Source organism: Fusarium coffeatum (assembly GCF_003316985.1).
Source record: "Fusarium coffeatum strain FIESC_28 chromosome Unknown BRIP53273_contig_173, whole genome shotgun sequence".
NCBI lineage: Eukaryota > Fungi > Ascomycota > Sordariomycetes > Hypocreales > Nectriaceae > Fusarium > Fusarium coffeatum.
In genome coordinates, this window is record NW_022157966.1 from 84,680 (window position 1) to 108,525 (window position 23,846).

Sequence of the window (23,846 nt, forward strand, 5' to 3'; positions counted from 1 at the left end):
CGGGCGAGCTAACCTTGGTTCAGGAAAGACTTGCTCTTTACGGCCTGAGACACACTACGGTGGATATGAGTCATAGCTCTATTACGCCACCACAACAATTACTCCACTAACGGATAGACTTGCTGTATCTTCGTGAAATCACTCAATCTCAGCTTCTTCTCACGCTAATCGGATCAGCTTCCCCCAACCCCATGGGGCAGCATGGTTCTCCGCTTCTACCCCAGAATCTAGCTTTTACACTTGGGAAATGCCAAGGTCGCGATTGGATACACAGGACATCATCATGGTCTAGGCACGGCTTTCGAGGTCGGTTATTCCTGTTGTGTTGACAAACCTGATTGAGTGCGTGATACAAACGAGGATAAAAAGCCCAGGATGAGCACTTGAATTAATTCATCCATCATCACACTCACCATCCCATCATTCCTCACCCTTGTCTATCAACATGTCAAAGAAAGAAGATATCGTGGCAGCATCTCAGGCAAGCCATGTCGAAGACAACGCCAAAGGTGGCGAGGACTTCATCGAGGACTCTACACCCGGCCTCTTCCTCAACCTCTGTGTTCTCGCAACCGCCATTGGAGGCATGCTCTTTGGCTACGACACTGGAGTTATTTCTGGTGTTCTCGTAGTCCTTGGGGATGACCTCGATGGACGCTTGATGAGCCATGGCGAAAAGGAGCTGATTACCTCTCTCTGTGCTGCTGGCGCCTTGATCGGTGCCATCATCGCTGGAGTCACGGCTGATAAGTACGGACGAAAGCCTGCTATTTGGTTCGCCTCGGTTCTCTTCACCCTGGGTGCTGTTGTGCAAGCTGCTTCTTACTCTCTCGTGCAAATGTGTGTGGGCAGGGTACTTGTTGGTCTAGGCGTCGGTTCAGCTTCAATGGTGAGTTACACTCTGCAATACCTCCATAGCCGGCAACTAACATTCTAGATTATCCCTCTATACATTGCAGAAATCGCACCTGCCAAGTACCGCGGCCGAATGATCTCAATCGACATGGTCTTCCTTGCGACCGGTTCCCTCCTGGCGTATGCTTTCGACGCAGCCTTTTACAAAGTTCCACACGGATGGCGATACATGGTTGGACTGGGTGGCATTCCCTCAGTTCTGCTTGGAGTACTACTTTTCTGGTGCCCAGAATCACCACGGCAGTTGGTTTTCCACAACCGAACTGACGAATGTCTTCATGTTCTCCGACGCATGTATCCCACCGCCAACGAGACTCAGGTTCACCAGATGATGGCCCATATCCAACTTGGCGTCACTCAAGCAAAGGCTCTTAATGAGGAGGTTTCAGTCCGACAATCTCTCAAGAGTCTTGTTACGGTCCCTGCGAACCGTCGAGCAGCCATTGTCGCTTGTGGTCTCATGGCTACTCAGCAGCTCTGCGGTTTCAACACCATGATGTACTACTCCAGCACTCTCTTCCAGATCGTCGGCTTCAACAATCCCATTGCCGTTGGAACCATTGTCACCGCTACAAACTGGATCTTTACTTTCCTATCCGTCTTCCTTATCGATAGAGTTGGTCGTCGCAGACTCTTACTCTGGACAATGTGGGGAATGCCTGTATTTTTGGTACTGGCAGCTGCTGTGTTTACAAAGATTTCAATCGACCGAAACACTCTGGAACTCACCGACGATAAGATTGGGTGGCCAGCTATTGTCGTCCTGGTTTCCATGATCCTCTTTGTCGCCAGTTACGCTGCCGGTCTGGGATGTGTGCCATGGCAAGCAAACGAGTTTCTTCCAATGGAAGTCCGTGCTATGGGTACTATGATGATCAATATCTGCAACTGGGGTCCCAATATTATCGTTTCGTCTACCTTCCTGTCTATGATGCGAGGAATCTCGCCTTCAGGAACCTTTGGGTTTTATGCCGCTCTTTCCTTCATTGGGCTTGTTTTTGTCTACTTCTGTTACCCTGAGGCTGCTGCAATGACCTTGGAGGAGGTCCGTGTTGTATTTGAGCACGGCTTTGGTGTTAGCTATGCGGAGGAGTGGCGGAAGCAGAGGAAATTGGGAAATATCACTCATGGGGCGAATGAGACTACCAAGGAGGTTGTCTGATTAGGGTTAAGCTATTGCTTGATAGCCTTCAAATTCAGTGTTTGTTTTACCGTCTACCGTATTACGTAGTGGCTTTGCTGCATTGATTCAAATGAATTCTTTTACTAAGCAAATATCATGACAGTTGAAACCGACCTAGGGCCAGGGAAGAACATGCTGGTCCGATTCCCGATGAGTCGAGCTATGACTGTTGTCGACTCGAGGGACCCCGCAACTAAGTTTATCCCGCCTTTCTCGATCGCTAGAATACCTGAACCATACGTAACAGATTATGATTTTATCTAAACACTTTTCTTCCCGCTACTCTCCCTCCGCACCGCTGCAAATGCACCACCCTTTCGTATGGCACTCCGCTTTGCATTCCTTTGTGACAGGGTTGACTTGGTTATCCCGACGGACAAGAAGCCTAACAATCTGCTTGAGCGATGATGGGTTATCGCCACGATAAATCCAAGGCGTGGGTTCTCGAGGGCCGTACGGCACATACTTCCTATGCCAGGGATAAAGGTCCCGCGCCTGACAACAGAACCGATCGAGCCTGTGAATAAACCCGGCTGCATCGTCAGCTTCATCGTCCGATACCCTGTTTCGATGAGCGACGTAGTCCCAGTCTGCCTCAACATACTCCGCATCGCAGTCCCAATAAATAGATTGCTTTCTGTAGGGTGGAGGAGGACTTGCAAACCACTTAGCCGCCTTATCAATGATCCAGAACGAGGTCTCTCGCCGAAATCTCACTGAGCAGGCCAATCTTGAATTGAGACAATATGCGAGGTACCCCCGCGCAGAATTCTCGTATGCAAGATTAAACAGAGGATGCGGAAGGTCTGTAACCCAACTAGGTTCGTACTCAAGTGCGATGTTTTTTAACCAGTTCCTGACCGGATATTCCCTCCCGTCTTGGCCCCAACTTCGAAATGGCATTTGTATCATCGGAAAATTCCCCACTATGTTTCTCAAAGGCATCCAATCATCCACCTGAATGCAAAAGATGTCGTTGTATGAGTAGGCAAGCATAGGACATTGTTTCCCACCTTCCGGGGAACGGAGGAGCTCAGGGATAGGCCGGTATCCGCCCTGCTGATGATACCGCCTTACTGTCTCCATGTCGCTAGTTACGTCGATCGTTGCAATTACCTGCGTGCCCTTCCATACCCTATCCACGCCTGCCTCTTGTATTTTTAAGCATTTGCAAGAGGCTGTGTGTTGCGAGATGATCTTCTTGGACTCCTTGCACGCTTTCCAAAGGCCGCTGTCATATAAGTAGGCGGATCTGTTCTTTCTCCTACTTGTGGACTGTCCCGCAGACAGAGACCAGCCGCTGAACGCCTGGACGACCCCATCTTGGTACCGGGCACTGATGTATTGTAGGCCGCCATAAGTATATGTCGCCACAATATGGCAACATGCCGCTTCTCAGATTTGCAGTCGCAGTTCGGTAGGTAAGTCGGGGAATTTATGAAAAGACAGCGCCATGGTAGGTTGTTGCTTAGTGGTGGTATTGAAAGGTTCGGTGCGGTCGAGGTACAGGTAGTTGGTCGACAGTGATAAAGAAGAAAAGAAATGGATCTGGGGCGAATGTCGTGTTTTTTTTTATAACTGGCAGAAAATGTCTGTGCAGCAAGGTTTGTTTCAAGGTTTATGTGAAGCTACCTCTACTTGGGTCAATCTGGTGGGTGCGCGGTGCGTGTATCTTCGGAAGCGTAAAAAAGCAGCACTTTGAAGTCTAAACTAGATTATCCACAACTTTCCTTACCCTGACCATTTACGTATGACAATAGAGTCCACGAGGCTAACAAAGTCCATATACCCTACATTCAATGTCCTGTAATATTCAGCATCCCTCGTGACATAATGTTCCATCACGTTCCTTCTCAGTTTGCAGGGTTGGAGTTTTCAGGCCGCATAGCGTAATTAGCCGAGAGGTACTTAGCCCAGGGACACAACCAGTCACTAATATGAGTAAAAGGTTGCGTTCACTTGCATTCTACTGTAAGGGCCGCGAAATAAGACAAATTTTCAAGATTGGTAAGAACAACAGTGTTGGGTCCAAGTCGAGTATGTGATTGTGGGCTGTTGTTAGTACATCTGACAATGCGCGTTCAATATTAATTTTTAGAAGAGATTGCAATTTATCTCACCTAGGTATTCTAGTACTTTCACGATAATTATTGATGTATAGAATTAGTAATTATTATTTGGCCCGACGGGACTGTCGGTCTCGGTAAAAGCTGATTCGCTGGGACATTACTAGGGTACCTGTATTTAGCTTTAGTGCGGCTCAGGATGGCAACCCTTGAAATGACTGGGCACTTTATAAGATCAGCCATATTTACCCGTTCCAATCGCCATTGTTGAAAAGAAAAAAATCGGTAATTGGGTAGTTGTAAGGAATGCTAGATGAGCCACTTACAGGTTATTTACATGGGCGAAGGCAATGACCTTCCCTAACCTAGTTACAAAGCGAGCACTGAGTTTTCTTTTTCTAACTGCAAAAAGCTCTACCGTGAAAAGGAATCTGCCTCACCGCACAGTCCCCTAAAATCTGGTATTGGATCCTAGTCCATACCACTACTACAGACCACAAGCACTGAGGGTCTAATACTTGCACTTATAGTTATGTCTTGACACCTTGGAACAGCAGCGCCAGTTTGAATGGGATGTCTATGTGGCGACCGATTAGTACCAGTACTCGCTACTCTGCTAGGTCTCTTGAAATTCACGTCTCTTAACGCGCACAGGTCAAATCCGCATAATGGCTCGCTCCTCTGAGATCAATAGCGCAGTATGTGGATTCTAGACCAGTCTGGCCCTCTGGTATCCCTGCGGCCTGTACATGAGAGACCTGAATCTACCAGACAAGTCGTTTGATGGTATACGATCCTTCACGATCCAGTCAGACAAGGCTGTCTATCTAGACGTAAGACCGAACCACTCTATCACAACCTGCCTAAACAGGCATATCCGTAGGATTCGACTTGGCCTTTCAAGCGGTTCCACTTCAACAGGCGGTCCATTCACCACCTGGGATTTACAGCACAGCATTATCAGTAAGCCTGAGTTGTCAGCCGCTTGTTTCTATTATACTATTCCAGAAGAGTAGTTTCCAATTCGCTGCACAGGTATATAAAGACTCTCTCATCGCCGCTTTTCATACTTCTCACAACTCTCAAACACTTACCATCTTTCAACACAACCAACTCGTCGCTTTAACAAAAGCCCACCACCTCAACCATGCAGTTCACTTTGCTTACCGCTACCCTGCTTGCGTCTCTTGTATCAGCTCGAGACTTCACCTTGTACAACGACGCCAACTTCAAAGGCGGGTCTCATAGAGAGACACGTGGGGACGATGGCGCTTGCTGTATGCTATGCTCATTCCCATATCCACGTTATCATTGGTAATTAACATTATTACAGGGAATTTGAATGGTAAAGGCGACCAAGCAAGCTCTGTCAAAGGCCTAAATGGATGCACCACTTTCTTTAGGTAAGAATGTTTTTATTTACCTTCGGTAGAAAATGGTTATTGTACTAATATCTTGATCACAGGGAACGTGACTGCACAGGATCCAGTTGGAACAACTGGGGTGATGCGGCGACTGTCCCGAGTTTCCTCAATGACCACATCTGGTCATTCCGCAACAGTGATGCATGCTGCGATCACAAAGGTCGTTCCCTTTGCCTTGCAAGCTGTACCACTGGCTGTGCTCCGCTTGGGAATGGGGCAGCTACCTGTATTGAAAATTGCCGTAAGTTTACTGCTCTGCATGTTGACCGATCCTTTGTTGACTCCTTTAGGTCCGTTTTGCAAGGGTGCATTCCACTGCATCTCCGGTTAGTGCTGGAGAGAAGATTTGGTGCCTGGCATGACCCAACTGTTTACTTCGTCAGGGATTCATTGATGTTCCTTTCAGGAACTTAGGGTAGTGGGAGTGGGGTTTCTTTTTTCCAAGATTCATTTTCTAAGGCTTAGACTACACTGTCCCTCTTCTTATGGGACAGTTTTATTCTCTGACTATTTTTAACCAACACTTTGGCTATCTTCATAGTAAAAAATATACGTCTACTACACTGCTTACACGTCTCGGTATGACAAACTACGAGGATATATACAAGTATTTATGTATGTACAAAACAACAATACCGCTTAAAAGGTGTAAGAGGGGATATCAACGTCGCTGATAACCCAGGTCTTTCCACCATCCTCAGTGGCCATCTCGCCAGAAACGCCCTCACCCTTTCCGAAGGTGTTGATGTAGTCGGAGTCGGCAGTGTCAAGGGTGATCTTAGTGTCAACCCACTCTTTGGTATCTGTCAGTATATTGTCGTTTATTAGTTGCTGTGTGCGACTTACGGTGAGCACCGATGGTACCACAGTCCTCGGCACCACACTCGACGGAGCTGCCGAAGCCCATAGCTTTGTGGTCCTTGGAGGTGGAGAGTGTAGAGACCTGCTTTCCGTTGATGGAGACGTACTGGACGTACTCCTGGGTAGAGTCGTCATACTTGTCTGTAATATGCGGTCAGTTTCATCACGTGTATCCATATCTAGAAGGCTTCGTACAGTGCATGGTAATGCGGTCACCCTTCTTGGCGGGAGTAGGGTCCTCATCCTGAACAGGTAGCTGAGAGTTCTCTCCAGTCTTGGTGAGAGTGTAGGCAAAAATGCTCCACTCGTTTGAGTCCCAGTTATCGGCAATAGATTGAATCAAGTCGCCCTTGTCAGTGCCCATTCCAACCCAGAGAGAGGCAACACCGGTAGATCCTTGGGGAATATCGGGGAGGATGAGAGTCGAGGTGGCCTCACGGATCCATGAGCCAGAGCCAACAGGGCCAGTGCTAAAGGAAGGGCCCATGGCGGCGTTGACGGAGGCAACGGCGATAGCCGCGAGGACGGAGAAGATCTGGCTGGAAGAAGGCATTTTGAGGGTTGATGATTTACTGGTTGAACAAGATTGAACAGTGACTATTCGTCTGGGTTGTTCAGCATCTTTATATCAATGCGAAACATCATTAGATACAAGAAAACATCCGCCACGATTGGCGGACACATCACAGGCTCCACAGTCTGTCCGTCAAATTATTCAATGGCAAATGGAGATATTCTCCGAAATAGCCTTGGCTCAACCATGAGGCTGGGCCAGAATAGGCGAACTAGAAACAACTGGTTCCGGCGATGGAAATGGAAGTGAGCGGCAGTCACCACTACCATTGGCCCTTATTATCCCCTGTTTCAAATGGGCTGATGTGGTGTGCTGGGAAATGGAGTTATGTTTCCCGACATGGATGCAGCCGTTCTAGCCGCTATACGGCCAGTTGTTAAAAGTATACTAGTATTTCGAAACAGCTGTTATGTAACACAAGGAGAACAATTATACGATCGCGCTAAGGACAGTGCATTGCTGCTGTAACTTCATAGAATTACCGGTAGAGGCCTCGGTGGGAGAATCCGAGTATTTGTTGTGGAGTGTTTCAAAGGTCATATCCACCAATTGCTGTTACTTCCTCTTCGTATACAATCCGAAATCCCGAGGTCTATACGCGGCAAATCGAAGTGGAGCCTTCTTGAATATTACACAACGATCCTTAGCTTCAAATGCATCTTCAAAAAATGTTCTTATATCGTTCACTCGCATGCAAGGTGGCGCGGCACGAAAACATCTTCGATATGGTGCACAAACTGTGAATGAATGTCCTCAATATTTAGAATAACAAGGAGTCACATCATGCCATTCCAGGTATTATACAGGACAGTTGAATAGAAGCTAACTTCATTTTCTGAATATGATAATAGAAATTACAATTTTATAGCCTAACAATAAAACAGTATCCATAGCTCCCATCAATGCATTACCACCTGTACCTCCACCGGCGGATTCTCGACAATCATGGTGTTAACGTCATTGATATTCAGAGCCGGATTCCTACAATACCTCGCCCGAGTCTGAACACTTGCAGTCGACATTCCAAATCCGCCGGTCGGAGCATTAATACTGGCCAACCCCAAAAGGAAACTCAACTCATTAATAGCCGTTGCTATAACCCATCCTTTCTCAGCTCTAGGAAGCAGACGAACACGCAGAAAATACTGATCATGGCTTTGATCATACCATGTTATGGAAACGACGTTGAGGCGTAGGTTTGTCAGCATGTGTGCTCCTGGACCAGTGTAGTTGGACATCAAGAAGTATTCGGGGTTGTTCGAGCCAAGGGCGACGTCGATCGTCAGTTCCATGAGCAGATACCGACTAATCTCACTCTGCTTTATGACGATAGAGAAGATGAGGTCTTGAGGGAGGTTTGTTCTGTCAAGTATGACTTGATCGTGAGTTTCGGTTGAGTTACTGCTGACGCGCATGAGGAATTTTGGTGCTGAGACTGGCTCTGATCTTGGTGGTTTGTTGACTGACAGGGTTCCGGCGTTGGATCTGGAGGTCACGCTGGAGAAAAGCACTGGGTCCTCGGTCGTTGGACCTTGATGAAGTGGCATGGCTCTGACATGAGGAGCCAGGTGACTGGAGACTCCATCGGGTGAAGGCGCGTAGCCCTCCGGCCTCGAGTAGTCCCACCCTTCGTAGTTCCCAATGTCGCTTTCGTCATTCGGTTCTGAATCGTCTCCGAAAGCTGTCGCGGCTACCTCCTCACCAGAGGCAGACAGCTTCTTCACTCGCACTGCCTGTAGCATATTCATGGTTCTCAGCCCCGGGCTTCCATCTCCGACATCAGGTGGTGCCAGACTAGCCAGGGCTTCTGTGAGCCTTGAACCAGCAACGTTGATGGTCAGGTTGTAAATTGGATCGTTCAACTGCATAGCGAACAGAGCTGATGTAGACGTGTTGTCGTCAAAGTAAGACACTCCAGTTCCATGTTGTTTCCCCATCATGTCCCGCAGAGTCTTCAATTGAAGATCAGTAAATGCTGGCAAACGGAGGATACGCAAGTCACCGATATTCTGATTGGGTTGAGAGTTCCAGATAAACACGTTCTCGGCTGTTAATGGGGTGTACGTAACTTGCTTCAAAGCCTTGTGTCTATCCCCGTCAGTTTCGCGGATACCCTGGTCAACAGTGTACTGTCGTCTGATATCGACCTTGATCTCGGACGTCTCAACACGGCCTGGAGCAGCTACGAATGCTTGATCGCCAAGAGCCATTGTTCGACCGACTTGCCATGCGACGGAGTACGTAACGTCCATGATGCCGAGTTACTTGTCAAGGACTTGTAAATCCAAGCCTGATGTCGAGCACTTGGTCAAACGTTCCAAGTTGGGGACTTATGTAGGCGTGAATGGACCACGATACAGCGCCACAGTGGCCTCACCTGTTTGAGTTCGGTATTTGACCAAGGTGTATCCATCATTGAGGCGACGTCCGACGAGTTGCTGGATCTTGTCCTTTGAATCTTGCAAAGGCGTGATGACTTCTTCCGGTGCTCGCAACACGTTTAGAGTGCGACCTAAACTCTCAAAGGCATCTGAGACGTTGAGTGTGTTCGGTGGGAGTACCGTGTAGTTCCAGCTGTACAGCGAACAAAGAGCCACATATTTATATGCCGAGGTCGGATAGCTCATCGCCTCAACACCCTCAATTGAGACAAGGTGTGCACACATGGTAGTGGGAATGGTATTGTCAAGAGGTCCTGACCTATTACCCACGACGATACTAAAGACAGCTGTATCTTCGAAACCAGCAAGAGCCATCCCAGAACCATTGATCTTACGGACATGCGCAAGGTACTGATACTGCGAAGTATTCGGTCCAGTGCCTCTGACCCGATTGCCATTTCCGTCAAAGGTGGAGAAGAGACTGGTGAACAAGTCTGGCTGTACGAAGATGAAGTCTCCACGACTGTCTGCCACGGAGGCTGGACCGAGTCTTGACGTGACGGGTGTTGTAACATCAGAGCTGAGCTTCCATAAGTCTGCGATGCTCATGTTGACTGTCATGATCGATGACTGTTTGACAGGTTTGATGACACCATTGCTGGTATTGCGAAAGATGCGGCTCGAACCATCCAAGTGCTCTGGAGGTAATCTCAGCTCATCTTGCGAAAACGAGAAGATGACAAGCCAAGGGACACGGTTGCGCGGTGCAGCACCCTTATCAGTAGCGTTCAAAGCGAGCATCTTCATCTGAGCCTTAAGCTCCGCGTTCGTCCCACCTTTCGGGCTCCCCGGCCGCTCCCAAGGGAGATGAGGATCCGTCAAGACGACATGGGGTAAAATGCGATGATCATCGCTATATCCTGCTGGCGGGTACGTAGAATGCACGCTGCCATCAGGCAAAGAGCATTGCGGTGCATCAACATAGAAGCTCTGATCAGCCTCCAAGTCCAGCCTTCTACCATTTGCAGTGACAGTTTGAGTTACGGAAATAGTGTGCTTGGGACCCGCTTCGATACCAGGAGCCCAGAATGAATTGAGCTTCTGTTCGCCAGGCGGAAGTGGATCAATCTCCTCTTCGACAGGTTCGCTATTTGCGAGGAAAAGAGCGGGCTCGGGGAAGTCGCGTCCGAATCTAAGTTGATTGGTGGAAATAACGCGTCGGCAGTGACGTCGGGTGAGATGGCGCGGAGAGTCGATGCGCGTGCTCTTTCCTCCAGGGTAGATCCTCATGATGTTTTGTTAGAGCTCAGTATAGATGAGCCCTGTATTTGCTAATTGTTTTCAAGAGATGTGAAATGTTTAATGAAGGTCGAAAGACAACAGAGAATGATGATTTAGGTCATCAAATAATGGTGGTTATTGTGGATGGCGGTTGACGGCAAGTAAATTCAAGTTGACAATTCGAACACAGATCGGATAAGTGAAAAAGATAACCGCAACATCGCTGGAACACCGCTCAGCTATTGCAAATAGATTCATCCCCAGAAGATAATATCTTCCTCGTCCGAGACCATTGTCCTCGGCAGTTGTAGCTACATGATCACAATGCAAGAGTGCAACGTTGAACTCTTACGGCATTCTGCAGAATAGAATTGCATCTAACGAGGCGCGGAGAAGGAATTTGGCAGTACTGCAGCATTCGTGGGATACTAGATCTGCATTTTACAACAATCGAGTAACATGGGGGTGTGAAGTATGACATTCGTAATACAACGTAGATGATCGTTGCTCTGCAATCTGGATACGATCCGCCGTGTCAGTCTTGGTCAGATAAGAGATAAGATAAAGGAGGGGCGGCTTGAGACGGGCCGGAGTGATAAGATTCCGCGCGAGATGAGTCTAGTCCTGACCAGGTAAAGCGGAAGCGGGGAATGTTCCGATGCGATTCTCTGCAGAAATGGGGGCGGAATTGTAGCATCCACAATTTGCCCGGCTCCGTATCATAGCAGTCAAAGAAGAAGGTAGGACTTGGCTAAGGGTATCATAAAGTTAGGATAGTCTACCCTAAGCTTAGTGCCTAATAAAGTCTAAGTTATTTTGTCAATCTTCTGTATCCTGAATAGTTTTTGTACCACCTATACAGGCACCGTTGAGGTATTACCCGTTTCATCACGATGCGTGTATCAACTTTTCGCAGCATAGCTCACGTATCTGCCGAAACGAACACAACCACAGTCACAAACAAATATTGCAGCCACGACGATCATGACTGAAGCGAGAAAGCCACATTGCATTGTCTTCTAGAGGTTGCTCAGCTCATGTTGTGATAATATTCTTCGGAATCTTGCATCCGGTGTGTATGCCTCATTCAGTATGACGAAAGGGCAATGAGCGGGGAAGGTATGCTGTATTCGTGTAGAAGAGGCAAGAGACAAGATGAAGGGCTTATCGAACTGCCCACCTCGAACAATCCGACAAGATCCTCGCTCTTCCTTCAAACAGACTGCTTCCCAGTCAAAGATAATAGCAACCTCAAGCGAACTCACCATCAAATTGCCATGGCTCCCATCACAGCTCTAATTGACAAGTCAACTGCTGGTGGTAAAGTCACCAACCTCTTCTACTGCATGGGAAAAGCACAACTTGGTCTCGCCCTCTGGTCAGGAACAGAAGATGCCGACCCCGAAGAGCCCATTCAGCCTCCGACCGAAATCGGTGAAGGCCAGCACATCACCAATCCATCCCAAATGTAAAGCATCAATCTTAATGGTGAAGAAAAATCATTTGCCTTGACTACTGACAGTCCGTTCAAAGTCACCGACAAGGACAAGCGCAACTTGTCTGAAGTCTCTCCATATCAGAAGCTCGGTGAGGTAGACATCGGACATACGACGCTCACGTCTTGTTCAGTGGTGATAACGCTTGGACCAACAAAGCTTCGTAGATACTCTGGCACAGAGCTTGGGGTAGAGTGATGTAAGTGCAATGAGGAGCATTGCCGGGATGCCGGACAGATTGAAGAAGGGTTTCATGAATATGTATGTAGCTTCGCCTTTGCTCACTGCGTAGGCTACTGCGCCAATGGGTAGTAAAAGTCGACGTTTAGTAGTATCGGCACTAAAGAAGATTGTCTGGATCCTAATCCCTATAAATTGCTTAACCTTCTCTATTTGAGTAACTCTACTACGTCTTTTGCCCACTCTTCAGGCTTAACCATGTAACCCAAATGGCCGCCAGATATGCTCTGAACCTCTATGCCGACTCGTCCGGCAATGGTCTTAATCACACCCATCATCGCTCCTTCGCCACTGTCCGCTCCCATGACGAGGATCAACTTCTCTTTCGCTTTGACAAGGCCTTCAACATCGACTGGAGCACTCGTATACTGTCTCAACTCAAACTCGAACCAAAACATAGTATTCGCGCGGACCTCGTCGCCGCGCTTTGCGTCCATGGCGGTTTTCATCATGCTCGCCTCGGGACCCTCGGACAGACTCGAAGAGAAGACCTCCATTGCCGTGCCAGGACCGTGAGCTCGATATGTGTCATAGATGTGGCTGATGAGTCCGTAGGCCTGCTGTTGGAATTCCGTTGGAAGAATGGAGAAGGATGGGGGCTCATGTGAAATAAGCTTTGTCACACACTCGGGATGACTGGCCAGCAACTGTTGGGCCACGATGGCGCCGGACGACGTTCCAAAGACAGCGGCGGTCCCATCGGGAGAAAGGTGAACGATCAGCCGTTGAGCATCGTCAGCGTCAGTCTGTAGGCGCTGTTGGAAGTCTTGTTTGCCATCAAGAAAGCTTTTCGAGCATCCGCGGCGGTCGTAGCACACAACGGTGAAGTGAGCGGCGAGACACTTGGCGGCGGAGTGGAAGATACTGCCACAGCCTTGGGCTCCGGGTATAAGAACCAGAAGAGGACCGTCTGAGCCGAAGGTCTCGTAGTGGAGAATGGCGCCGGGGACGTTGAGCTCGGGCATGCTGGTGACAAGATATGGAAATTTCAAGGAGAAGAATGATAGAGAGACACAAAGGCCACCGGTAGCGTCCCTCTGGTAGTCGCCAGCCCATGATATACCTCAAATATGGTAGACTTCGCGAAAACACCGGGAGATAAATTGTTATTGTCATGGATAGAACCCGGTTACATGGAGCATCGTGGAAATACGTAGCAATGCTTATTGGCGAGAGTCACCTTATCTTTTTTCATCCTAGCCTATTCAAGTCAGTAGTCCGGTATGACACCTGCTAGAACTAAGCACTAGCTTAAAATAGCCATTCTGAACGCTGCAGGGTAGCAACGCGCAACTCCAGATGGGGCCATATCCTGCGAGGGTATTTCCAATGAGGCGATGAGAGGTGTGGAACAAGAACATGATTCTCTTGGGTAAGCACGTCTATCCACTGCCTAGCGTGCGTAGTAGGAAGTAATTATTTCATTTTATGGCATCAGATATAAATTGCTTAATGTCGCACTCCTTACACAAATAGGTAACTGCGCTATCATTCACGATTAGATCCAGAGCGATGGGTCCCGATCTAGAGTGGGGATATGCATGAGACTTTTTACACTTTGCTTGATCCCTGCCACTCACTTATCACGTGCAGATATAAGCTTGTTCCATATTGCTGACGCCCCTCAATGTTACCATTCATCTTGCACGCAAGTCGATAGCTTCTTTATGTCGTACCAAACGGCTTGAGATAACACTAGATCACAATCATGGCCATGGAAGAAAAACCAGATGTACACATAGTTGCCAGAGTTGATCGTCGCAAACTTGATCTCATACAAAGCCACATTGCTTCTGACTTACCCCGATCCAAGTCGGACTTCCTGTTAGTCTACACCACGAAGCCTATCGAAGAGATCTTCAAGTTCGGCCTTCGAGGAAGCGACATCCAAGATATCCGTCCCGAACCCGACAAAGTGGACCCCGCCTTACCAGAAGATTGGGGTTTCACCTCCACAACCTCAGACGGAATCTGCAAATATTGCCAACTTGTCTTACACCCAAATGCACCCTCTCTCGTACAGCATCATCCGAACTTACAGCAACTGGTTAATTGGAGCGATACTTGCATCTGCTGCAAATGGCTCAATATGAGCATTAAAAGTGGCTCTCCTAGTCTTGTCGCCCTTTATGAAGAGGAAGATCTTGCTTTGCGAGATGAGAATAGTACTTCATGTCCTCTTACTGTCGAGCTGATCCAACATGAGAAGTCCACTCGAGCATTGTGCTGGGTTGGGGATAGGGACCTTTATCGGAATTGTGGTGCGGCGTTGACAATCACGACACCCAATCGCCTGGGTAAGGTTTCTTTCAACCTGTAAGAAAACAACTAATAGGTGATAGGCGACCTCGCTTCCCGCCGATTTTGGATCCATCCTGATGAGTTGGATGAATCTAAACCTCGCCAACGGCAAGATTTGATTAAGAATTGGATGAGCGAGTGTGACGACCATGAAATTTGCAAAGCGTGTTTACCAGACACCCGATCGTTGCCCCTTCCAAATCGAGTGCTGGACTTGACAGGCAGTTTAGATCTACCCATGTCTGGAGATGATATTGTCGTCAGATTAAGGGAAACCAATAAAGATGAAGTCGGTACCTACACTACGCTGAGCTATTGCTGGGGCAGTGATAGTAAGCAGAATTTCATGACGACACATGCGACTTGGGAGGATCATAAATCAGGCATTCCATTCTTTTCTCTGCCACTTACTCATCGCGAGGCCATCCTTACCACACTACATCTTGGCATTCGATATATCTGGATCGACTCACTCTGCATTATCCAAGACTCCCATGAGGATTGGCAAATTGAATCTGCCAAAATGGGCTCGGTTTACTCAAATGCCCACATTACCTTTGCAGCAACATCATCGTCCTCGCCTGATGGGGGCCTCCATACGCCATTCACAGGAGCCAGGACGGTCGATATACATGGAGAGCTCACCTACATTCGTTTCGAGTCACATCTCACCATTGATGCATCGTCCGAGCCTCTCAACACCCGCAGTTGGACATTACAAGAAGCCGTTCTCCCATCACGACTCGTCTGTTTCGGTCAAGAGCAATGGCTTTGGAAATGTCCCAGTCGTTACGCCACTGAAGACGGGTTAATTGACGGTCCCAGATATATCGACAATGGACTTCCGCAGTGGCCTGCTTTGACACACGAGGGACCGGGCGAGGATGGTAAGAACTATCTCAGGAATTGGTATCGTCTCATCACCAACTACTCGAAACGCGATTTGACCTACGAGAGTGATAAGCAGAATGCGATTGCTGGGTTGGTCGATATGTTTCAAAAGCAAACTGGGTATACGTACTTAGCCGGTCTATGGCAAGAGGATTTGGCAGCTGGACTGACTTGGGAAGCTACCAAAAGAGGCATTATTCGACAAAGCTCAAATGCGCCTTCGTGGTCCTGGCTTTCCGTGAAAGGGCCCATCAAAGGATTGGATTACAAAACTCCTACGACGCCAATGATAGAATTGATTGAGGTTAACCGAGCCTCGAACATCAGCTTGACGGTCAAGGGCAAGATTCTTCGCGCAACTCTGGGCCAGCGTTCCGTCACACAGGAGTCTCGACATTACATAGTTGCTGAGCCAAACAGCAGCGACATTCTAGGCGAGGCATTTCTAGATACTCGCCTTCCTGATGACCTTGAGATGATGGATATCACATGTCTTTTTGTCCTTCAAATGGACGGAGATAAAGAATATTTCGTTCTCATCTTATCTGGTGACAAGAAGGAACATGGAAGACTGGGCATTGGTGTTGTTTGGAAATCCTACGAGGATCCAGAAATGGGGTCTGATGTGCTGGAGAGAGCTGGAGAGGGAACTGTCACGCTAGTATAGTGTGTGAAGCAAAAGCAAAAAGATTGTATAATAGTGGGTTTCAACCACCTAAGTTGGACGAACAGGGAATCGAACCCTGGACCACTCCCAAATCTGATCTCAGAGAGAACATGCTAAGGGAGTATTATACCACTAAACCATTCGCCCTGGACTGATTTGAATGTCAATCGTCGTGCATCTACTATACTCATGACTAACCACGACGCTCCTGTATTGTTGTTCGGCCGAATGAGATTGTTAAAGATAGTTGACGTAACTACAGCCTATGTACAACTTGCAGCAGTAATCACACTGATACTCAAGGGAAAGCTAATTAACGCACGGCATTTACTTTCTATCAGGACAATTACCTTGATCTCATAGTGCAGTTTCTAAGACAGAATTAAGAATTACATAAATACACCAACCTAGATAGCAGTATAATACTAAGATTATCTTATTAATTTCTGTTACCCTTTTCAAAGTTTATTTAATTTGCATCTTGTCCTATCGACCCAGTATCTTTAAAGTCTTTCTCCACTATAAACCTTTGATCTGACAGGAAACCTTGTCAGCCGAGAGAATACGTGCCCCATTCGCTAAACCGTTCTTAGCGGGGTAGTTTTCCCAAATTTCCCTCATACACTATCACTTCTTTTATCAAGCTCATCACATCACTATTTCACAATTCAATACCACAAAATGTCTCCTCCTGTGGAAGCAGATACAAATACTCCACTTCAAGATGTAGAGGAATCCACCAGCCGCCCAACACATCGTTTGGAAGGGATAAAGGTCGGAGAGAACAGCGTGCAGCTCTTGGTATCGACAAAAGACCATCTCTATGACGCAAAAGACGTCGGGGCTGCAGACAACTCTTATCAAGTCATCGGCTCTTGGGAAGACAGCTCAGTTCAGGAATTGACTAAAATCTTGAATCAGCGCCAAGTTATTACAACTCGACAGGCATCTGGATATTCTGGGGCATCACGCTTTGCAGCAACCCATGGAGCAGGGCATTCTCTTAATGGAACTCGTCAGAAATAAGGGCAATGAGCGATGGAAGGAGATGATACAAATTGGCTATGTTATTGAGCGCGTGTCTTGTCCGCTCACGCAGATCTCGTCTACGGTGGTTTCGTTCCGTGCATATTGCTGCTGATTTTGGGATCTTAAAATATCGTTAAGACTCCTCTCTGAAACGGACCCGAAAAACTGAAAGCCTCTGTTTCCGGCCCTAGCTCCCTTGATATTGAATAGATCTCCCAAAGTAGACACGCATATCTGTTTTCCGTCATTCCCGACGCGGATGTCTTCCACGATGTGGACCCTGCCTGACGATGCCCATTCCGATGCCCGGTCGCAGACGCCTAAGCATTGCCTTGTGCTTTCCAACTCATTCTGAAGCATCTCACGGTTCACTTCGGGATTAATCTCTGAATTTTGAGTCTGCAACGAAGACCTAAGCCGGAGGTTTTCTTCGGTATCTTCACGGTGTGATTCAAGCCGGTCAATGGTGTTCGAGAGATTGACGCTGCATGTTTTGAGAGTGGAAATTGTTAGGGAATCAGCCAGTGTCACGTTCTGAGTAGAGATAGATGATGCAGCGGCATGCGAAGTATTCTCCGCGGGAACAGTTTGGAAATGCATCCCGTTAATCTCTTCCAGGACATGCCTCAAATAAGCAAGACACCGTTCAGTACTTTCTTTCTCGTTCTCGAATCTTTGTAAATTGGTCCGGACCTCATCAGTCTCGGTCGTTGTGCTTCGAGTCATTATATCGTGCAATTTCGTGTCAATGTCCTTGAGATGCTTTTCCAAATCAAGCTTTGTGTCACATATTAGGTCCTTATAGTCATTGAGTACCTCAAGAGTAACTTTGGAAGAACGCCTATAAACGAGTTAGAAAGATTAGCAGTGAGGATAAGTAACTAACAGGTTGGCATCAGCTAGCGCTATGGTGATAGTAGCTTTGTAACCAGCCAAAAGCTCTTTGAAGGAGACTATATCTCCGTTCATGTACATCAACTTGGCCCAATCTCTAAAGCTTGTTCTTGCCTTGTCCCGAGAGCGCCTGCTGTTCTGCTCGACGAGGGTCTGGAAATCTGCGCATGCTTGTCGGCATTGCATGAGGGGAAATTTGAGTGGTAAAAACGCTCTGTCATCGGTGCGTACATGATCCTGAAGCGACCGAAGAACTGACTCAAGAGCTTTAAGCTCACGAACAAGATCAGAAACTGCAGTTTGGTGATTTCGGAAACTTTGGATCGTTTCGTAAAGTAGTTTGCTAGATTGCAAAGTTGCTGTGACAATAGCAATCACTCCTGAGGCAACGCTCAACGGATCTCCCATGGCAAAATGGTTCGTGCGTAACAGAGCCAGTATTCAATGGCTTTGTTGATGGACTGCATGTGAGATAGGAGTCAAATTGAGCTTATGTTGTGGTTTTGGTAGTTGGCAGTATTCTGATCTTTGCTTATTAGGCACGAACTGTGAAGTTATGCGGGGTAAATAAATCACGCGAATTCTGCAGACCCCACAAATCTCAGTCAGTAAGCGAAACAGGTTCAGGTTCTGACACTTCTCGACATGTTCGGAATCCTAAGATATCGATATCCAGATTCCATAGTATCAGATACAAAAAAGTAAACCGTATGGTTCGAAACGTAAAGATAGAAGTATCGTAGTATTTCAAGAAAGGATGACACGTAGCAGTTGCATCGGCAAGGCGATTGAGGCGTAACCTTTTCGGCTGCAAAGACGCGTTTTTGTCACCTGTTTTGTCTTATAAGGATGCGACTATCCAGGACTTATGCATAGATATATCGTGATGCATTGAGGTTGGAAATTATATGGCCTCTATGGTAATTTTATCTTAACTAATAAAACTCTCCATTATAGCTTTTTTTTGTCCGAATAGGGTTGTTGAAAACGGTTGTCGCAATCCTAGTCTGTATACAATTTGCAGTAGCTAATGCACTAACATCCAACAAGATGCTAATAGACCCTGAGAGGCGTCGCGTTGAGAGGCGTGACTTTCAAAAACTTAGCTAATAAACCCACTGCCCTTACTTTTAATCAGAACTGTTACCCTAAGCCCATTGTGTAGTTTCTGTGATGTAGAATTAACAATTACATTGGAACGTAGACCCAAATATTAATTGTTTGAATTACACGTAATACTTCATAAATCGCGTTTTCCCATCTAAAAGAACACCTTAATATCAATAAGAGCTCAGAAATCACTTGGGCCTGCGGCACTTTCTTGTGTGTGAATGTGAGCATACATCTCCACGATGTTGTTGTGGAAAGTACCGCTTTCATTCCTCACCAATCAGCAAGATTTAAGGAAAGAATGATCGACTAGCAATACGGAACGTTCTATATTGCCGTCAAATGTCGGCATGTAGCCATTGGAGTTATAGTTGTTTAGAGAAAGTGTGAATTCGTTGTGAATTGTCTATCCATCGATCTAGGCACCAAAATGAATGTATGGGATCCAAAACGTGTTGACACTCGATCCCGGGGTTTGCTCTTCGTCTTCTCCTACGAGAACAATATCCCTATTACGTCCCTCCAGGAAACAATCATCACGTAGCTTCCGGACTGCCCGATGGAGACCGAGGCTGACAGCTTCGTCCGTCATGCCTTCGTCACATAGAGTCTGGTATAGCACGGTGGCCACATCGACACAATGTGGGTCCGATACTTCCCATAGAGTCCCAACAACATGCCGGAAGCCAGCTAGCTGAAAGGCACTGACGAGGTGGATCGCCTCATCTGCAAGACCCTTTCCTTGGTTGCTTCCAGTGGAGCAGGCTGATAAGTAGGCGAGGAAGGCTTGTTTTTCCTGGAGCCAGCTCTCACGAAGGTCGTCGACGGTCAAGGGATCTGTTTTCCAGTCCTCCAAGAGAAGGCAGCTTTGAGAAGGATCTCTCCTGGACTCTCCATGTCCTGCAAAATGAAGAATCTTGCATCTTTTGATATGTTCCAGGATATCAGCTTTACGCCGAGGAGGTGTTGAGGCGTTCAAGTTGAGTAATGGACATAGGGCTTCGACTTTATCGGTCTCTGTCCTCGCGTTTGGAAGCGACATTTGCCCTTGAGTTTGTTCCATGGCGACGAGAATCGCGTCGCTCTGTTGTCCGTGCTCATGCATCATTCCCACTCGTCTCTGACGCCCATGTTGCAACGCCTTGATGGACGCGGCATATGATGACACCACTCTATCAAGAACCGTCTCCTTGGACCCTGGGGTGTAGATACCCGCAGCATGAAGAGGTAGCTGGCTTAGAAGACCTGTAGGAACCCACCAGACATGCGGCCACTCACTATCGCCCTTACCCACGGGTTCTGTGAACCCCAGTGCGTCGAGACAAGGCTGGCAAATAGTGGTCCAGAGCCATTCAAGGAGTTGCCAAGGTTGATGTTTGGAAACGCTGATGTTTTCGACATGCTTCTCGATGTCTTGGACCTTTAAGCCAGGGAGTTCCAAGAGCCGGACCTCGTGCCGCTCTACAAGAATCGCATCGCATCTGTAGTTACAGAGATTGATTACAATAATTGGGCCTGACTCAGCTGCTGCCATAAGAGTCTCAGCTGAGGGTGGTTGAAGAAAGTTGCGAAATCCGTCCTGGGCGCGGATCTGTTCGATGACTTCATCGAACTCACGACTAGCCCAGTGTTGTCGCGTCGAACCGCTATCTTGCGAGGGAGAGTCCAGCTCTTTTCGAAGTTCGTCAAATCTTTGAGCTAGTGATGGGTGTGGCCCCCTTAGACCTGAAAGATCGCCACGGGTATCTATGAGGAGACCAGCGATGACTCCACGGCCGAGTTCGATAATGGATAAAGCCTCTGCCACGGGCTTTCCAGCATTGATAGCTGTCGTAGCGGCATATGTAGCCAAGCCAAGAGTGGGACTGAGCTTGTTCTGCATGTCAGACTGTCTCAGAGACCGTGGGCTGAGCTTCGGCAAGAGGAGGACTGCCTCCCGCAACAAGCTGTATGACTTGTCCCAGTCTGCCCTCATTTCATCGATATCGGCAGCGCACACAGCTGCGGCGATGCGATCATATGGCGAAGACGTTAAACAACTCCAACCTTGAACATACGCTGAGAGCTGAGCATCCTGGTCTGTTTTTGCTTGTGTCCGTACATACCGGCGACCTCGCATGAATCCAAGTCTCTTGAAATATGCAGCGCGGCTTATATGATCATGACGCATTACTTCTAGGGCTTTCTCAGCCGCTTGAATTGCTCTCGTCAGGTCGTCCATCGCTCTTGTTCGGTCGTATCGGTCAGTCATCCTTCTCCCAAGAGTCATCAAATAACCGGCAAGATGCCTGTCATCTCGTGCCGCTTCAACAGCCTTTCGGGCCGCTTGAGTAGCGCGGTCTAGATCATCTAGCAACCTTGTCCGATCATACCGGTCGCTTAGTAAATCGCCGAGATTACTTAGACACAAGGCGAGGCCAAAAGGATCAGACATCTCAACGGCTTGCTGAGACAGGCTAATTGCTCTCGTTAGATCATCCATTTCCCCTGTGCGCTCATAAAGTTTACGTAGGTGGGTACCAAGCTGGGTCAGCCTTCCTGCAAAGGATATATGATCACGAGGTGTTGCTTCAACGCACTTCTCAGCAGCCTCCAGGCCTCTGGAAAGGTCATCCGCTAACCCGAAAACCTCGTGTCGTTTAGCCAAAGAACTGGCAAGATTGCCGAGATATATGGGAAGTTCTGCATGGCCAGTAGGTGTGGCTTCAACTGATTTCTGGATTGCTTCGATTGCTCTTGTCAGGTCATCTACGGACCCAGTCGCCTCATACCGCTGTCTAAGCGTTTCACCGAGAGTGCACAAATACAGAGGAAGATACAATTGCTTGTCGCCATTTACTTCGACGGCCGTTTGAGCAACCTGCACGGCTCTTGTGACACTGTCTCTCGTCACACAGCCTTGGTCGGACGTGCGGAGGAGAGCCTTTGCAAAATTGTTATGAATAGCAGCGATGTTTGCATCATCATCAGGAATTATTGCAACAGCTCGTTCTGATAATTCAATTGCCGTATCTAGGTCATCCGTTGAACCTTTCCGTTCAGACCGATAGCCTAGACAAACTCCCAGGTTGCTCAAGAAAAGTGCAAGGTCTGCTTTATCAGCATCAGGTGTGATTTCGACAGCTCTTTGGTTCACTTCGATAGCCCTTTCCAGGTCTTCCATAGAACCAGTAGCCTCAAAGCGGGCACAAAGCCAAACACCAAGGTTGCTTAAATAACAAGGGAGTTTGGGGTGCCGAGGGACCACTTCGACCATTCTGTCAAACACTTCAATCGCAGCCGTTAGGTCGTTTATGCGCCCCGTTCTGCAGTATACGGTCCCTAGACAGTTTCCAAGTTTATTGAAGAGGCTAGCGAGCTTTGGATGATCATCTGAAGCGACTTCGACGGCCTTCCGGTACACGTCGGTCGCTCTCGTCAGATCCTCAGGGACTCTTGTGTGTTCGTATCGGCTACGTAGTCTGGACGCAAGCGTTTGCAAGTATTGGATAAGATCTGGGTCATCATCAGATGTGACCTTGATCACCGTTTCACCTACTTCGATTGCTTTTGTTAAGTCGTCCATTGATTTTGTGCCACAGTATCGTATGCCAAGCAAGAATCCAAGGTTGTTCAAGCCAATAGCGAGGTTCCGGTGATCACCGAGCATCGCTTTGATGGCCTTCTGGGCAGCGTCGATGGCTCCAGATAGTGCCTCAATCGAACATGTATTCGCCCAGCGCTCGGTCAGGCTTATGGCTAGCTGGGTCCATTCCATTCCGGTAGTTGGATCATTGGTGCGCGTCTGATCCAAGATTCTTTGTGCTCCGTCTCTCTGCCTAGTGAGGAAGTACGGTGACTCTGTACCTGAATGTGCCTTATCAACCATTGGTGAGGCAGCTTGATTGGAGGCCAAAACCTTTCCTTGTAACAGTGTCATGTTGGTATCGTCGTATAATTCGACCTTGACCTGGTACACGTGGTTCACCCAGCCTGGGTATCTTGCAAGAGGGAACACACCGACCTCTACACAGGGACCACTCGAGATCGACTCCAGCCACCCTTGAACTTCGCTTTCATTGGTTTCATCCTCCTCAAATGGTGCATTAAGCCTCCACTCAAGGGTGTGGCACTTTGTCTCAGTGGACGCACGAACGTTCCTCTGAATTTCGCATAGATACGGCTCTTCTGGAGGGCTCAAGCAATCGGGACTTTTCGGAAGGAGGCCGAGGGCAAACCATGTATGCGAGTTCGCATATGGTTGATCGGCTTCGTACTGGATGTCGCACTGGCCTACTAATTGTCAGTAATGAGAATCCATGCGAAGGTAATAGTGTTCGAACCTTGGTCGTGAGACCATATTTTGATGATGAGCCGACCCAATGGATACGGCCCTATCGTGAAAGAAAGATACGGCTTTCGTGGACTTGACTGGTCGACAAAAAGTTCATCGCTCCTAGTACAGGTCCTGCAAACCTGAGCCCTCCGCAACATATTCTCGTGAGAACCTTCGGTCATTACGAGATGTTTCGCAACCTGTAAGCAATATCACTC

The 23,846-nt window shown here is 47.9% G+C and overlaps 10 protein-coding genes across 10 annotated transcripts; 4 read left to right on the top strand and 6 right to left on the bottom strand.

Annotated features, from left to right (window-relative positions):
• Positions 1-445: 445 nt before the first annotated feature.
• Positions 446-2,077, top strand: FIESC28_07704 (uncharacterized protein; the record flags this gene model as incomplete). The annotated part of the gene is made up of 2 exons (XM_031161844.1): positions 446-889; positions 938-2,077. 2 exons carry the CDS (start codon positions 446-448, stop codon positions 2,075-2,077), a joined length of 1,584 nt encoding a protein of 527 aa, XP_031014103.1.
• A 3,234-nt stretch (positions 2,078-5,311) lies between these two features.
• FIESC28_07705 (uncharacterized protein) lies at positions 5,312-5,919 on the top strand (the record flags this gene model as incomplete). The annotated part of the gene is made up of 4 exons (XM_031161845.1): positions 5,312-5,441; positions 5,498-5,567; positions 5,630-5,829; positions 5,879-5,919. 4 exons carry the CDS (start codon positions 5,312-5,314, stop codon positions 5,917-5,919), a joined length of 441 nt encoding a protein of 146 aa, XP_031014104.1.
• Positions 5,920-6,227: 308 nt separating this feature from the next.
• On the bottom strand, positions 6,228-7,002 carry FIESC28_07706 (uncharacterized protein; the record flags this gene model as incomplete). Its single annotated transcript, XM_031161846.1, has 3 exons — positions 6,228-6,382; positions 6,435-6,590; positions 6,645-7,002. The coding sequence occupies 3 exons, from the start codon at positions 7,000-7,002 to the stop codon at positions 6,228-6,230; spliced, it is 669 nt and encodes a 222-aa protein (XP_031014105.1).
• Positions 7,003-7,922: 920 nt separating this feature from the next.
• Positions 7,923-9,275, bottom strand: FIESC28_07707 (uncharacterized protein; the record flags this gene model as incomplete). The annotated part of the gene is made up of 1 exon (XM_031161847.1): positions 7,923-9,275. One exon carries the CDS (start codon positions 9,273-9,275, stop codon positions 7,923-7,925), a length of 1,353 nt encoding a protein of 450 aa, XP_031014106.1.
• A 78-nt stretch (positions 9,276-9,353) lies between these two features.
• Positions 9,354-10,694, bottom strand: FIESC28_07708 (uncharacterized protein; the record flags this gene model as incomplete). Its single annotated transcript, XM_031161848.1, has 1 exon — positions 9,354-10,694. One exon carries the CDS (start codon positions 10,692-10,694, stop codon positions 9,354-9,356), a length of 1,341 nt encoding a protein of 446 aa, XP_031014107.1.
• Positions 10,695-11,962: 1,268 nt separating this feature from the next.
• FIESC28_07709 (uncharacterized protein) lies at positions 11,963-12,379 on the top strand (the record flags this gene model as incomplete). The annotated part of the gene is made up of 2 exons (XM_031161849.1): positions 11,963-12,153; positions 12,208-12,379. 2 exons carry the CDS (start codon positions 11,963-11,965, stop codon positions 12,377-12,379), a joined length of 363 nt encoding a protein of 120 aa, XP_031014108.1.
• Positions 12,380-12,570: 191 nt separating this feature from the next.
• FIESC28_07710 (uncharacterized protein) lies at positions 12,571-13,386 on the bottom strand (the record flags this gene model as incomplete). The annotated part of the gene is made up of 1 exon (XM_031161850.1): positions 12,571-13,386. The coding sequence occupies one exon, from the start codon at positions 13,384-13,386 to the stop codon at positions 12,571-12,573; it is 816 nt and encodes a 271-aa protein (XP_031014109.1).
• Positions 13,387-14,135: 749 nt separating this feature from the next.
• FIESC28_07711 (uncharacterized protein) lies at positions 14,136-16,280 on the top strand (the record flags this gene model as incomplete). Its single annotated transcript, XM_031161851.1, has 2 exons — positions 14,136-14,718; positions 14,764-16,280. The coding sequence occupies 2 exons, from the start codon at positions 14,136-14,138 to the stop codon at positions 16,278-16,280; spliced, it is 2,100 nt and encodes a 699-aa protein (XP_031014110.1).
• Positions 16,281-17,342: 1,062 nt separating this feature from the next.
• Positions 17,343-18,611, bottom strand: FIESC28_07712 (uncharacterized protein; the record flags this gene model as incomplete). Its single annotated transcript, XM_031161852.1, has 2 exons — positions 17,343-18,150; positions 18,196-18,611. The coding sequence occupies 2 exons, from the start codon at positions 18,609-18,611 to the stop codon at positions 17,343-17,345; spliced, it is 1,224 nt and encodes a 407-aa protein (XP_031014111.1).
• Positions 18,612-19,731: 1,120 nt separating this feature from the next.
• FIESC28_07713 (uncharacterized protein) lies at positions 19,732-23,810 on the bottom strand (the record flags this gene model as incomplete). The annotated part of the gene is made up of 2 exons (XM_031161853.1): positions 19,732-23,585; positions 23,636-23,810. 2 exons carry the CDS (start codon positions 23,808-23,810, stop codon positions 19,732-19,734), a joined length of 4,029 nt encoding a protein of 1,342 aa, XP_031014112.1.
• Between the last annotated feature and the right edge of the window lie 36 nt (positions 23,811-23,846).